Here is a 15,114-nt window from a genome sequence, read left to right on the forward strand (position 1 = left end):
ACACTTAACGTAAGAGCCACTTATTGCAATAATGATATCACCTAGGTGCTGCACACGGCTAAGCGCTCCGCCGCAGGAGGCCATTTCTGCTTGGCGAAACGGTTTGGAGACAGTTATGGCTAAAATATCAAGTGTCGCACCCAGGACCGGAATATCTTTGCGGGTCATGAAGAGTTCCGAAGGAGTAAAAAGGCCAGACCATTCGGCAGACACCGCCGCAGAATATGGGAACGACGGCAGACAAGCACGGTGGTATTGCGAGCTATTCCGGTGTGAGAAAACCCAGAAAGTGGCTTCCTAACTTTTTCGTAGAGAGGGAGACAGGCGTTCGTTCCGTACAGACATGGCTGATCCATTACCAATTAGCGCAACAATATGGACGCCGTCAACATTAAAAGAGACAACGTTCGCAGGCGACAATGGAGGACTTCTATACAACGATGGCGACGCAGTTCTTGCCTCCTGAACTGCGGCGTCGAGTCTCCCTCTTGCGTGAGTGACGGACGTCGACGCATGGTAGACAACGAGCGCCGACGCGGTTAGTGTCAACGATGTGCAAGTATATGTTACTCAGCCGGTGGCCTGCTGGACTGCCGACTGGATAAGCGTCGTGGAGAGGTTGCACGTCGGCGTGGCGAGGTATCTTGACAAAGCCGTCAGGTTGCAGGATGTGGCGGCGACAACGTCGTGCAACATGTCCCGGTATACCACAGGTAAAACATATGGGCCTGTTGTCTTGTGCAGGCCAAGGATTTACAAAGGAAGGAACAGGTAGATTAACAGGATGGCGAACGGGTGGAAGCGGCCCTGGATGAATCGAAAATAACGGTCGGCGACGAGGCTGCGCGGTGACGGATTCTGCGAGTGGAGCGGAAACAAGGTACTGCTGATGCGCCATTGGTAAGGCCTCAGGAAATTGCTCTTCAATAACCTGCCGGAACATCGGGGCGAGCTGTGCAGGGGGCGGTTGCGTCAGCGCCCGGTGTTAGAGAAGCTCAGCGAGGAGTATAAGAGAAAGCTGACGTGCGACTTGTCCCCGCGCGAATTCTTCGGTTTGTGTCAGCAGGAGATGTGATCAGAGAAGACGGCCACGGCAGAGAGGGCTTCGTTAACTCCCACATGATAGACGGTATGCCATCTCGCGCTGCCTCATCATTTCGTCGTAACTTTCCCATAAAATCATGAACTCTGCTTCGGTATACGCTTACTCTATGCGATCAACATGTCAGTAATGTCTCCGGTGATGTACTTCAATATGTATTTCACCTCGCTATTTTCGGACATAGAAGCATCAAAACGTTTGCGAAGGCCCGGATCATCTTCAATATAACGGGTACACTCGCTTTACAAACCAATGCTTGGCGAGTAAATTGCGAACGGCGCGGTGACCCAAAGCTTCAGCGGAAGTGGTCTTTAACGTCGACCAGGACTGAAAGTTGACTTCGCAATTTCTATCTGCAAGTAAGCCAGTACCGCGAATCAGTAGATGACGGTATTTAAGTATCCTTCGATCTTCGCATCAATTCGGTGACCACGTAGTCGGTACCTTCCGCCGGTTACGCGGCACTATGTAAATGTCTTTCTTGCTATGATCTGCAGTGAGTAACGCGTTACTATTGAAGAAATAAAAAAATAGAATATTTTCTTCCCCAAAAACAGTTTCCTCACCCATTTGTTTCATTGCTGTAGTTATGAATAATGTTTCTAGCCAAACACACAAATCCATGCGCATTTCCTGAAGTGGGTACATACCAAATATGTGTTTACAACCCATCATTATCAATGACCGTTGCCGTTGAGGACCTTCGGGCCATCGACATCTGCTCAAGAGTCGTCGTCGTCGAGAAAGTTTGACGAAAATGGATCGCGGAATGCAAAATTACTGGGACGCCATTAAGAACGAGCAGCCAACGTCACAGTGCCTGCAGAGGGTGCAGCGGGACCTAGTGGAGTTCCACGCCGACCCCCCGCCGGGAGTGTTCGTCGTCCCGGAAGAGAGCGACATGAGCGTGCTGCACGCCATCGTCGTGGGCCCCTGGGGCACGCCCCTCGAAGGTGGCCTCTTCCGCCTGCAGTTGAAGTGCCCACCCGACTACCCAATGCGGCCACCTCATGTGCGTTTCCTGACTGGCGCAGGAAAAGTATCCTTCAACTCGCACATCTACGGTGAGCACATCTGCCTCAGCCTACTAGGCACGGCTCCTGATGGACCAAGTTGGAGTGCCGCGCTGAGCATCGGCAGCCTGCTCGTCTCCATACAGTCCTTCCTGGCCGACGGTGGTATGGAGAGTATGCGCCACCACGCGATTAGGGTGGCCGTATGCGACACGCTCGAAGACTGTCTACAGGAAAGAACCGAGCCTCCTACGCCACCGGCTCTCACGCAGAAGGTCCTCAAGTACTTCGCCGAAAACTACGCAAAGTACGAGGACGCGGTCCAGGCGCAGATCAACTCCTGGGGAGTACTCTCGTGGATTATGGGTGTGGCGTACGGCAGTTACGAACCACTGCTGAAGCGACTTCGCGACATCAAAAAGAGGATCGACGAGAAGAGCGTGACGGCCAATGGACTACAAGATAAGGAGTGACGCAAGGGTTCCATGCCCCTCCACCCCCGTTCTTTTTTTTTTTTTACGACGGTACACGTCAGCTAAAGAACGAATGCTGCGGCGGTCAGGCATCAGCCCATATTTCTGCGAAACGCAAAATTAGGCGCTCTTGAAGCAGCTCGCGAAATTGGCGAGATCTAAAGAAAATATCAGACGGCCGCTACAACACAGGAAGGTGGCGTTTCTCTCGGTTGAGTAAAGCATTCGGATGTGTCCTAGCTTGCGCGATATGGAGAGCTTGAATCTATAAGTGCTCATCACCTGGCCCCATCAGAAGGTTTGGTCCTAAAGTCCTAATGTGCCGTGTAGAGAATTCCTTCCCGCAACATTTTTTTTTATCATATTGGTTCGCTATTAGAAATAATAGGCGAAACTGAAATGTCGTGGAATAGTGCCTGCAGGCGATCGATGAACTTCACTGCCAACATTGACACTCTCCTTACACACCCTCGACTTTGCTGTCCACAGGACACAATCATTTTCTGCCTCCTTCGGTTCAATGAGCCCAGGGACCCTTTCTTTCTTATTTTTTGTTTGTTGCTTCTAATGTAAATACAGACCTCCCGAACACAAAGAAATTACCGGGCTATATATATCCAATATATCCAGATATATCCAACATCACTGAATATTTTGCCACAAAGCTTGTTTCTACAGCTTAGCGACGTCTAAATTCGGCTGTATAAATTATATTTACTTATTTATTTATTCATTTATTTATTTGGCGGAGGTTTCGTGACAAATTATAAGGCTGATGCTTATAATTTGTCACTAAAATAAGCTCCTCAGTAATTGCCACACCGGCGTCATCGATATTATTGTGACGCTCTGATATACCAAAACTTCTGACGTCGTGCAGCAATAAGCCTTTAGTGCCAATTTACACCGTATGCACTCGTAAAGCTCAGAAACTACCACACTGCGGCGAACGCTTGCTATAGCAGTTCTTGCGACTCTTGCGATATTGTCGGCGTATCTCTAAGCGGAACCTGTACCTCGGAATCTTCCATCTACATGGGTAGGAAAGTAGGAATTGCTGTGTTTGGCATCCTCTGCATTGAACCTAAAAATGCACGTTCTAGTTAAAGAAAATATATATAAATATTTAAATAAATTAATAAATGGTAAGTAAATAAATAAATAAATGGTAGGTGGTACCAGCACATATACGATTTAAACACTCATCACAGGTCGTTCTTCTGAAGCGGTGATAACTCAATTAGGGTGTTTCTGAAGGTAATCTGTTAAACACGTAAGTAGTGAGTTTTTCTTCAATAGTTGATTATGCATTTGAATTTGTGCGCTACTAGCGCCCGCGTCTTTGAGTCTTCGAGTTGACATTTTCTTTACCAAAAGTGTTTGCTTAAGCACACAGTATACTGGAAGTTCTAAATCACTCTGAGAGGAGCGTGTCACTGCAACAATGTTTTGCATTTGTTCTCTATTAGAGGGGATAGGCGAAATTGTAATCAAGTGACAAAATGTTGCCAGAAGGCGAGCTTCACTGCCTAATGCGATCCTCCCTCCAACAGTCTCGACAGTAGTATCCCCAGAAAACTTTTCTTAACTGCCTTCTCCCACACCTGAGCCAGGACCCACGCGACGTCATGCATCCCGCCTTCTGGTGTGCTGACCGTCATTTCTGTGCGGTATTTTTTTTTTCGCATCAAATGATAATTCATCATCATCAGCAACAGCAGCCTGCTATTGCGTCCACTGCCGGACGAAGGCTCCTCCCTGCGATCGCCAATTATCCCTGTCCTGGCCAAACTGATTCCAATTTGCACCTGCAAGTTTTCCAATTTCGTCACCCCACCTAATTTTCTGCCGTCCTCGACTGCGCTTCTCTTGGCCCACATTCTGTAACTCTAATGGTCCACCAGTTGTACACCCTGCACATTACATTGCCTGCCCAGCTCCGTTTTTTTCTCTTGATGTCAGTTAAAATATTGACTATCCCCGTTTGTTCTCGGATCAACACCGCATCTCTTCCTGTATCTTAACGGTACGTATAACAGTTTTCGTTCCATCGCTTTTTGCGTGGACCATAACTTGTTTTTGGAAAGATTGGTTGCGCTTTGTAGACGATCACAAGGAAGACGACAGGACAGGCTTCTTCTTTGTGATCGTCTACAAAGCGCAACCAATCTTTCCAAATACAATGAACCAACTTGCCCAACAACGCGTTCTCCTTAACTTGTTCTCGAGGATTTTTGTCAACTTCCAAGTTTCTGTCTATATGATAGCACTGGTAGAATGCAATGATTGCACATCTTTCTATTCAATGACAGTGGTAAGTTTCCAGTCAGGATCAGCCAATGCCTGCCGCATGCGCTCCAACCCATTTTTATGCATACGTAAATTTCCTTCTTGTGACGAGGATCCACAGTAAGTAATTTACCAAGATAAACCTACTCCTTTACCGACCCTAGAGGGTGAACAGGCGATCATGAACTCTTGTTCCCTTGGCAGGATATTGAACATTATCTTTGTCTGCAACATATTAATGAATAAAACTTTCTACACCCTAAAAGTGACAGGACCAGCGTAAAAGAATCCTGAATAATTGAGCACAATGCTTCTTTCTACACGCTTAATTGACAGCCACGAAATATCACTTCTATTTCGTAGCTAAAGCTGACTGGAATTACACAAACTAATTAAGTGATTGTAAGAGGTAGGCGGTATTACATTCTGTATTTCTTTTGGTCAACGATTTCCACAGAAGCGCCGGGCTAGATTATTCTAGATCACAACAAGTTAATCTCGTAGATTTTTAGCGCTTAGAAGGCTGCTTATTATCACAACAATAAATAAAACCTAGTGCTCACTAATAGGAACCTTTACCTAGGGCCCAACTCCAGCGCCACCTATTCCAATACATGAAAAACGCAATGTTTTTCTCTAATAACTCATAGACCAATTTAAATCAAATGCGTTGTACATGAGCGAGAAAGTTAAGGTCTACAGAATGTTGGATGAGAATGTTTATATATGGCTTGGAATCCTGTACAGACTATACCAAAGATTCGAAACTTTAGAAGCCCATTGTTTCCAAATCCGTAACTGTGCGCCAATAACACATAACGTATTCTGTAGCATGCATCCGTCAGACCATCTAAAGCAGATAAATTTGATATATGAATTTATCTCTGAAATGAATATGTTACGATGTTTACAATGGTATTGTCCCGATTAGTGAGGTAGTCGCACCGCACTTCGCTCCGTTTGCAATGTGCCACTTATACGACCTCGACAGGGTGAAGTGTGTTCTCACCGCAAAAATCAGGAGACTAACTGCGAGTCGGCCTAGTTGGAACAAATTGATGTTAAAACTTTTTTGCGCAAACTTTTTTGAGCTATAGTTCGGACAAGTGGAAAGAGGGCCGGAAGAACTAGAAATGAACTGAAGCATTACTGCGAGTCGGGACTCGTAGTTAAGCTTCATAACTAGAATACCTTATGAAGCATAACTGCGACTCGCAGTTATGCTTCAGTTCACTTCTAGTTCTTCCGGCCCTCTTTCTACTTGTCCGAACTATAGCTTAAACAACCCAGCAGTTCTGGTAAGCGCTCGTCCTGCTGTTACTTCTATTCTTTGTCCCTGTTTGTTTGCGCAAAAAAGTTTTAAGATGAATCAGGAGACGGCGACGAAGGCGGGTATCATGATCATGCGAAAAATTGAAGGAATGTATTCGCTTCACTGGTACGTGGTTGAGACTATCTGAGCGTCGTGCGGTTCTGCCCAACACGGGTGCCCGGACGGCCTACAATAATCCCTTACGGTATTGTTCTGGTCGATGTCTCCTTGGAAAACTGGTTGAAGCGTCGGTGCTTTTGTCAGCTGGTGAATTCAACGACCTCTTATCATTAGCGCCATCTCATTTTGGTCCTCCCTTTGGTGCCTGCTGTGGGCGTAGAGGGGTGACGCTTTTTCGAGCATGTGGGACATCATCTCGACATGGGAAAGCACGCTTGAATGCTTCCAACACTTGAGAGCTCGAAGTATCATAACAGCCTTGTAGGGAACGACGGAAATCGTCACGACATCAGAAAGTGCGCTTGAATGTCTTCCACACTTGAGAGACGGATGAAAACACCGCGAAAACAGATTATCCGTGCCAACGGCAATATCGCGATATGAAAACACGCATTGAGCAGCGCTCAAAAGTCCTATTAGGGACTATCCCAATCGTCAGTGTTTTTTTCTGTCGGAGAAATATATCTAAAAGTGGTAACATCAATAAAAGATAGAAATAAGGACTTTATAGGACCTAACGCATCAATGAAAGCGTAATGGACCGAGGGTAGTTGCCGGTAGCAGCTGTGCAGACCCTTATTTTATTTTGTACTAGACATGAATGGTTCGTTTTTTTTATGCAACATTTCAGTAAGAGGTTAATGCTATGCGTACAACCACACTGTGGCGCACAAGCTTTTTCATCAAAGCATTAAGATTAAAGATATATTCTAAAATAATATACGTAGCTACGTGTAGACGCCATGTAATTTTTACAATGTGGTATCTCGTGGCGCTGAGGCAAGTTCTGGCTCCACCGATAACCATGAACCTTGAAACGGAATCGGAAGCTGTTCTAAATTTTGCTGCTCCGATAACGATTGGTCAATAGGTCTTCGGGCCACCACCACCTGTCCATTTGTCACACAGCGTCACTAAAACAGCTAAAGCTCTCCATCTCATATGAATTATGCGCACTAATTTTGCGTGATAAGGCCGAACAAAAGAAAAAGTGTTCCGCATTCGGCACTTCTTGGCCATTAGCCGTCTGCTATTTATCAAAAGTTTTTCGAGCTTCATGCACTTTGTCTGTCACGACAAATCACAAAATCGCGTCAAAATCGCGTCAAAAGGACATGTACGCGTTCAAGAGGAATTAATATGCCGCACCAATCTGCATTTCTTCAATAGCCGGAGATATCACCCTTCTCCGAAAGGGATAGAAGATGGCCGCCGGCTGATCGCTCAAGTGCTGACTACTCGCACCTGCGGGAGGGCACGGATTTATTTGCGTGACAGTATAACGTGACAGTATAACATTAAACAGCCCTTTGGGCAAGTATACGACATCGCTGTGCCAACTTTTTTGCGCTGAAGATCTGTTTGAGCGGTATTCTTAATCTTGCGTTGCACGCCACCGCGATTTCCGACCAATTACCGCAAGGAGAGAAGGGGCAGCGGCCCAATGGGAGGCGCCGGCACCACCCTCCAAATCCGGTTACCTATGTTCAACTGCGTTGGGTCGGCCCCTTGGAAACTCTCGCCACATGAGCGTGCATCCCACGTCTTGTCAATCATTATTATACGAAAAACAAATCAATATAGGCAACGCTATTCGTTTTCAAAGCAAACAAAAGAACCTCCTATAAAGCAAGAGAGCATTTGATTCGGCTTTTTTCACAACGTTGCTGGTCACCGCCCTATACTTGCGTTAGTCTTTACGTAAATTTGACCTTAGGAGATTAGAATAAAATATATTGGAATACTTTCACGTTATAGCGCCCCTGAAAGGTTTCTGCATGTTTGTACACATAACAACACAGCGCGAAAAAGGGCAAGGACAAAGCAACGTACGTACACAGGACGGCCGCACTTTCTGTCCTCTTACCGCTCTTCGTCCTTGTTTATTCTTTTTTTTCGCGCTGCCGGCTTATGTGTTCTCGACAACCAGTCAGACCACGACCGATATCTAGCTCCTTGGACTTTCTATAAAATAACTTTTCCACTTTATACTCATACGTTCCCTGTACAAAACTTCGGCAGAGAAACTTAAGACTGCGTATCTGTGGAATGCCAATGGGTTATAGTCCTTTTCGTGAACAGTTATTTCCACAGCTATGGTACAGATTTGTTAACTTCATGGTTTCATTTTTCTAATTTATTTCCTCATTTTTAGTACTTTTTCTTAAAGAATGCACCATCTAAACCAACAATCTGCTTTTAAAAGTCATTAAAGTCTATCTGATTTATATTCCCCAAAAGAACCTCATCAAATTTGATGCAGTCGTTGCCTATAAAAACAATTTCTCGTTTTCCTAGTTTTTGGATAGGAGCCTCTGAGCTAAAGCTTACGCCTAAAACACATGTAATATATTACTGGATTACAGCACAGTAATGCAGTGCTTATTATTATTACGTTACAATATTATTTATCTCTTGTAGAGTTCTGGTTTAGAATGGAGGCGTTCACCGCGCATAGTCCTTGACTCTGCGGCTCTAACACCAGTTGTTAACCTCGTCACTAATTTTAGGGCACAGCTCTTAGGCACCAGTTCCTGCGTTTTGCGTTTGGCGGCGTCCCTCGGCCTCCTCGCACTGCAAAACCGAGCGAAGCAGTACAGCGAAGCATGAAAGATCAAACGTGGAGCGCAATGGAGGGTGAAAGACGGCGATAGCTAAGGGAGCACGAAGAGAAAAGCTGAGAAGGAGGGAAAGCGGAACCATGAGGCTGAAAGCGGAGGAGGAGGGTATGGCGAAAGCGTGAGAAAAGCGCAGTGCCGTGCAAAACGGTCTCTACGTCAACGACCTCTACGAGATGGCCCCAGAGTACCGCGCCGTCATCTGTTCACCGATGACGCAAACGATAGAGCTTGCGGCGAGTGCATCCTCCGCCAGCATATATGGACACAAAGCGCTGCATGAACCACGGTTTGTCTGTGGTGGCTGCTGTGATTCGCAGCCACGAGTCACCCGAGTGTGATCGCCCGATTAGCGAGGCAGCCGCGCCACGCTTCCCTCCGTTTGCCAATGTGCCGCTCGAGACATGGTCCGTGCCAGCCGTGCTACTCAGTGCGTTGTCATCCTAGTGTTAACCGTGTAACGATATGATCATTAGGGAATATATTTGAAGCCACACTTTTTTCATGTATAGAGCTGCGCTTAAATTTTGCCTTACGGAGTATCGTAATCATCTGTCATTTCCTTTTTGTTCAACTGCACGCCTCCGTTGGTTACGAACGTAAACACTAGCCTAAGGCGGAAGAGAGGCATGTTGACATCTGAGGTGAACAAAGCGATGTCACCGAGATAGCATAAACACGTTCTCCATTTTAAGTCACGCATGATGTCCACCGTTGGTTCAAACGTCGCAAGCCAATTGCATAGTCCCAAAGCCATCACGTTAAAATTCTATCAAACGTCTGCAATAATACCTGCTAGTAGTGAGAGCGCCAAACCAAGGAGAAAACTGAGCTCTTATCAAGCTCTGCAGAGCTTTGTTAAGTTGAGGTCGAAGGTTTACCTTTTTTGTGTTATGTTATTAAGACTGAGGCAATGGACGCACAAGAGAATGCTCCCATCTTTTTGTGTGGCGATGACCACCGCTGATGCCCACGGACTATTTGAAGGTCGAATGACGAAACGTTGAAGCAAGTCGTCATCGTGCCTACTGATCACCTGACACTCTTAGGCTGAGACATGGTAAAGGCACGCCCAATATGGCGCGTCAATTGCAAGAAGTATCGGCGTGTTGTCTGACGGTCGATGTGAAAAAAGGCTCAGTGACCTCGAAAGAAGAACAAAACTAGCAAAGCAGGTTGAGAACCTATGCGCGTTGCTTCGAAATGAGGCCGCTCGCTATGAAAGAAGAGAATACGTCACTTGATGACGCAGTACAAGCGAAATGTCAATGAGTTCAGCGAGTTCTGAGTCAGTGAGTTCTGAGTGGAACGAAGCATACGAACATCAGGCACGTCGATAGCAATGACATCACCAAGTGGCTGAACAGGGCTAAGCGCTTCGCCGCAAAACGCTATCATTCTTAGAGAAACGGTTTGGAGACAACTATGGCTCAAATATGATGTGTAGCAACAAGGACCGGAATGTCTTTGCAGGTCGTGAAGAGCTCCGTCGGAGTGAAAAGGTGAAAGCTTTTTGAGACACTGCCGCAGAATACGGGAACAACGGCAGACGAGCAGGGTGGTGTGGCGATGTCTTCCCGAAGGACCAGCTTACCATGAGGAGAAGTGGCGGCGGTGACGGGCATATCCGAGAGAGGCGATAGCTCGACATCAGCAAGCGCACAGTTGATGGCGGTGTTTATTCGTGCGGGAAAGTCCCAGCCAACAGTAACATCGTGAGAGAAGGACGGGAGAAACACAAACACTACAATGTAGAGAATCCCATGAATAACAACTCTTGTGCATACGGTTGAAGGCTGAACTGGCCGGGCGCTTGTTGTGCCGAGAGAAAACCCAGAAGGTGGCGTCGTAACGTTTTGCAGAGAGCGAGACAGGCGTTTTTTCTGTAGAGACATGGCTGATCCATTATCAATTAGCGCAAGGATATGGACCCTGTCAACATTAAAATAGACAACGTTCGAAGGTGACAATGGAGGACTTGTACAGATAGAAGGCGACGCAGTTCCAGCCTCCTGAACTGCGGCGTTGAGGCTTCCTCTTGCGTGAATGAAAGCCGCCGACGCATGGGAGACAACGGGCGATGCCGTAGGGAACGTGAACAAGGTGTAAGTAACGGGCTCACGCCTGGAGGCCTTTTCGACTGCCGACATGGATAAGCGTGGTGAATAGGCAGCACGTCGGCGTGGCGAGGTGTCTGCACAAAGCCGTTAGAGTGCAACATGCGGCGGCGAGAACGTTGTGCAACATGTCCGGCTATACCACACGCAATTAATATCGGCCTGTTGTCCTGCGTACGCCAAGGATTTACAAAGACGGGAGCAAGTCGACTAACAGGACGAGAAGCGGGTGGAAGTGACCGTGGAAGAATCGCCACAAGTGGTCCGCTACGACAAGCGAGTTGATCGGCAAGGAGGCGCTGCTGATGCAGCATTGTTAGCGCCTCAGGAAATTGCTCTTCAATAATTAGCTGGAGCTCCGGGGGCGCGCAATGTTTAGGGGGTGGTTGTGGCAGCGGCTCCAGTTGGAGAAGTTGCGTGAACGGTCGCAGAGAAACCTGACGTGCGACTTGCTCTCGCACTAATGCTTGGGTTTGTGTTAACAAGGGGAGGGATTAGGGAGGAGGGCCATAGCAGAGGGGGCCTCATCAGCCACTGCATGATGGGCGGCATGCCGATTGGCACGGCCTCCTCATCTCGTTGTAGCTTTGGCAAAACTTTATGAACTCCGCTTCGGTACACTCAGACTCTACGCGACTAACCTGTGAGATATGTCGCCGGTGATGTCCTTCAATGTCTATTTCACCTTTCCGTTTTCGGGCATAGAAGCATCAACACCTTTGCAGAGGTATAGATCATCTCTAATTTAACTGGTGAATGTTTGACCCAGTTTTCACCCTCTCTTTCCAAACCACTGCTCGGCGAGCAACTTGCGAACGGCGCGGTGACCCAAATCTTCAGCGTAATGTCTTGCACACTGAGAATGAAAAGAAGTCAACTTCTCAATTTCTATCCGCAAGTAACCCAAAACCGCGAAGTAGATGTTTTTGTTTATCCTTTAATTTTAATATCTATGGTGTGACCACGTAGTCGTTACCTTCTGACGGTTACCCGACCTTTGTAGCTGTCCTTCTTGTTATGATTTGCAGTGAATAAACCTTGGCTATTCAATAAATAAAATAAGTACAATATTTTCTTTTCAAAGAGAGTTTCTTCATCGCTTTGTTAAATTCCTGTAGGTGTAAATAATGTTTCGTGCCAAACACACAATTCTAGGCTCATTTCTTGTAGAGGGTGCGTACCATAGATGTGTTTAGAACACATCATTATCAATCACCGCTGCCGTTGCGTACCTTCGGGTCATCAAACATCTGCTCAGGGGTCTTCGTTGTCGCAAAAGTTTGACAAAAATGGCCCGACCAACGCAACATTACTGGGACACCGTTAAGAACGAGCAGCCGACGCCACAGTGCCTGCAGAGGGTGCAGCGGGACCTGGTGGAGTTACACGCCGACGCTACACCGGGAGTGTTCGTCGTCCCGGAAGACAGCGACGTGAGGGTGCTGCACGCCATCGTCGTGGGCCCCTGGGGAACGCCCCTCGAAGGTGGCCTCTTCCGCCTGCAGTTGAAGTGCCCGCCCGACTACCCGATGCGGCCGCCTCGTGTGCGTTTCCTGACTGGCGCTGGGAAAGTGTCCTTCAACTCGCACATCCGCGGGGAGCACATCTGCCTCAGCCTACTAGGCACGGCTCCTAATGGACCGAGTTGGAGTTCCGCCCTGAGCATCGGCAGCCTGCTCGTCTCCATACAGTCCTTCCTGGCCGACGGCGCTACGGAGATCATGCGCCACAACGCGATTAGGGTCGCGGTATGTGACACGCTCGAAGACTGTCTACGAGAAGCATCCGAGTCTCCTATGCCACCGGCTCTCACGCAGAAAGTGCTCAAGTACTTCGCCGAAAACTACGCAAAGTACGAGGACGCGGTCCAGGCGCAGATTAATTCCTGGAGAGTACTCTCGTGGATTTCGGGTGTCGCGTACGGCAGTTACGAACCACTGCTGAAGCGACTTCGCGACATCAAGAAGAAGATTGACGAAAAGAACGTGACGGCCACCGGGCAACAAAACAAGGAGTGACGCAATGCTCCCTGGTTACTCGAGTCCACGATCACAACGTCGATTCTGCATGTGCCAACGTGCCCTCTGAACTTAAAATTAAGGACTCTTGATATTTTACGGACATTAGCTAGATAATAAAAGAAGCTAAATTAGGCCGCTGCCGCAACTAAGGAAAGCGTGTTTCCCACAATTGGAATAAGGCCTTCAGATGTGCCTTTGGTAGCGGTGTGGGATAGATTGATTATTTACGTGCTCATCACTGGGCCCCATTGGAAGTTTGGTTACACAGTTGATGTTCTGAAGCATAATGTAGAAAGCACTTTATAGCGAGATCCTTTTTTATTTTTTTATTTTTTTGGCTATTGGAGAAAATCGTCGAAGCTGACATGTGCCGCAGTGCCAGCAAGAGAACTTCACTGCCAACATCGGCATTCTGTATCCCAGAGCCTCGACTTCAGAGTCGATTTCGCTACCTGCTTCGATACAATGAGCCGAGGGACCTTTTTTTTGCTTCAAATGAAAATTTAGACCTGCTGAACACAGACAAATTAGCGGGCCATGTCAGATAATCCTGATAAAGTTTGCAACAGTGCTTCTTTTATTACCTACTGACCCGAAATATTGGGCTAGTCGATTCGGCAGTTGTCGTGGTTGTCTGTTCTACCGTTTTATGTCCGAGTCCAAGGCCGCGTTGTTAGATTGTTACATTTTCAATCGTGTTCTGATAGCGGAATGTGTGACAAGAGACCTGCATTTTAAAAGTGAGGTATTAAATGTGTGTGTATATATATATATATATATATATATATATATATTTATATATATATATGACATATATATATATGTCATATATTTATGACATATATATATATATATATATATATATATATGTCAAGGCCTACTTTCAAGAAAGGTTCAGATATGAGGAACCTCAATCGGATGGAGTCATCCGACAGGTGGCATGGTAGGTTTCTTCCAGTGCTGACACATTTTGCAAGTTGCGACATAACGAAGGACAGAGCGGTAGAGACCCAGCCAGAAAAACCGGCGTCGCACGCGGTTGTATGTACGCAAAACTCCAAGGAGTCCCGCTGTCAGCGCATCGCTAAATTGTTCGTGAGCGACCGATCACAGATGATGAGGAAGAACAAGGAGCAACTCAGGGCCGTCAGAGTTGACATTGCGGCGGTAGAGGATGTCGGTGTGCAGCACGAACAGCCGGCACGTGCCGTTGGTGTTGCCAGATCGCAGTCCGGCGATGATGGACTGTAAGAATTCATACCGTTGTCCTTCAGCGCGCATGTGGATCATGTCAGTAAAAGTTATCACGCAGATCACCGTATCATGCGCAGTAGGATCAGGAGGATCCACGGGGTGGCGAGAGAGGCAGTCAGCGTTCTTGTGGAGGCGTCCAGACTTGCAATTGACAATAAATGAAAATTCCTGGAGCCGCAAAGCCCAGCGACCAAGCCGTCCCGCAGTAACCTTCCACTACCTGGTGCACTTTCCTCGTCCCCAAATGCGTTAGTGGTCATGCGTTGTGCGTTGCCCGTTAGCCATCGCGAAATAGGCCTATATATATCCACGCATTACACGTAGTCCGAGGCCTATTATCAGAGGGAGCGGGAGATCTGAGCGTGCATATTCAACGGGCTAGCATGCGATCTCGAGATCAGGCTTTCAGATACGATGCCCCCCCCCCCCCCCACTCCTTTCCTTTATATTGTCTCCGCCTAAATGTAAATGTGTGTCGCGCAGTTATTTGACGGTCGTCCACCCGACCTGGCAAGGCGCAAACGAGGCACAGGTCACGCGGAGCTGCTTTTTCTTTCGTCTTTTTTTAACGTCCGAGGCAATTCTGAGACTGAAACATGCATAGAGACGGGCATACAAAGCTGTAAACCGAAAACTCGTCTGACATTGGAAGGCACGCTTAGCAGTGATAATTATTTCCAGGTAAAGCTGATATAGTGATATAGCAAAACTGAAGAGCAGACACACTCCCGTAGG

The 15,114-nt window shown here is 47.2% G+C and overlaps 2 protein-coding genes across 2 annotated transcripts; both read left to right on the forward strand.

Annotated features, from left to right (window-relative positions):
• The first annotated feature begins 1,859 nt into the window (after nt 1-1,859).
• Nucleotides 1,860-2,588, forward strand: LOC135897448 (ubiquitin-conjugating enzyme E2 Z-like). Its single transcript, XM_065426058.1, has one exon. The coding sequence runs from the start codon at nt 1,860-1,862 to the stop codon at nt 2,586-2,588; it is 729 nt and encodes a 242-aa protein (XP_065282130.1).
• Nucleotides 2,589-12,393: 9,805 nt separating this feature from the next.
• On the forward strand, nt 12,394-13,122 carry LOC135897452 (ubiquitin-conjugating enzyme E2 Z-like). The gene has a single exon (XM_065426061.2). The coding sequence runs from the start codon at nt 12,394-12,396 to the stop codon at nt 13,120-13,122; it is 729 nt and encodes a 242-aa protein (XP_065282133.1).
• Nucleotides 13,123-15,114: the final 1,992 nt, after the last annotated feature.

This window comes from Dermacentor albipictus, chromosome 2 (genome assembly GCF_038994185.2).
Source record: "Dermacentor albipictus isolate Rhodes 1998 colony chromosome 2, USDA_Dalb.pri_finalv2, whole genome shotgun sequence".
Classification (NCBI taxonomy): domain Eukaryota; kingdom Metazoa; phylum Arthropoda; class Arachnida; order Ixodida; family Ixodidae; genus Dermacentor; species Dermacentor albipictus.

Coding starts and splice junctions, on each gene's coding strand:
- LOC135897452 (XM_065426061.2), top strand. CDS start 12,394: ATGGCCCGACCAACGCAACATTACTGGGACACCGTTAAGAACGAGCAG.
- LOC135897448 (XM_065426058.1), top strand. CDS start 1,860: ATGGATCGCGGAATGCAAAATTACTGGGACGCCATTAAGAACGAGCAG.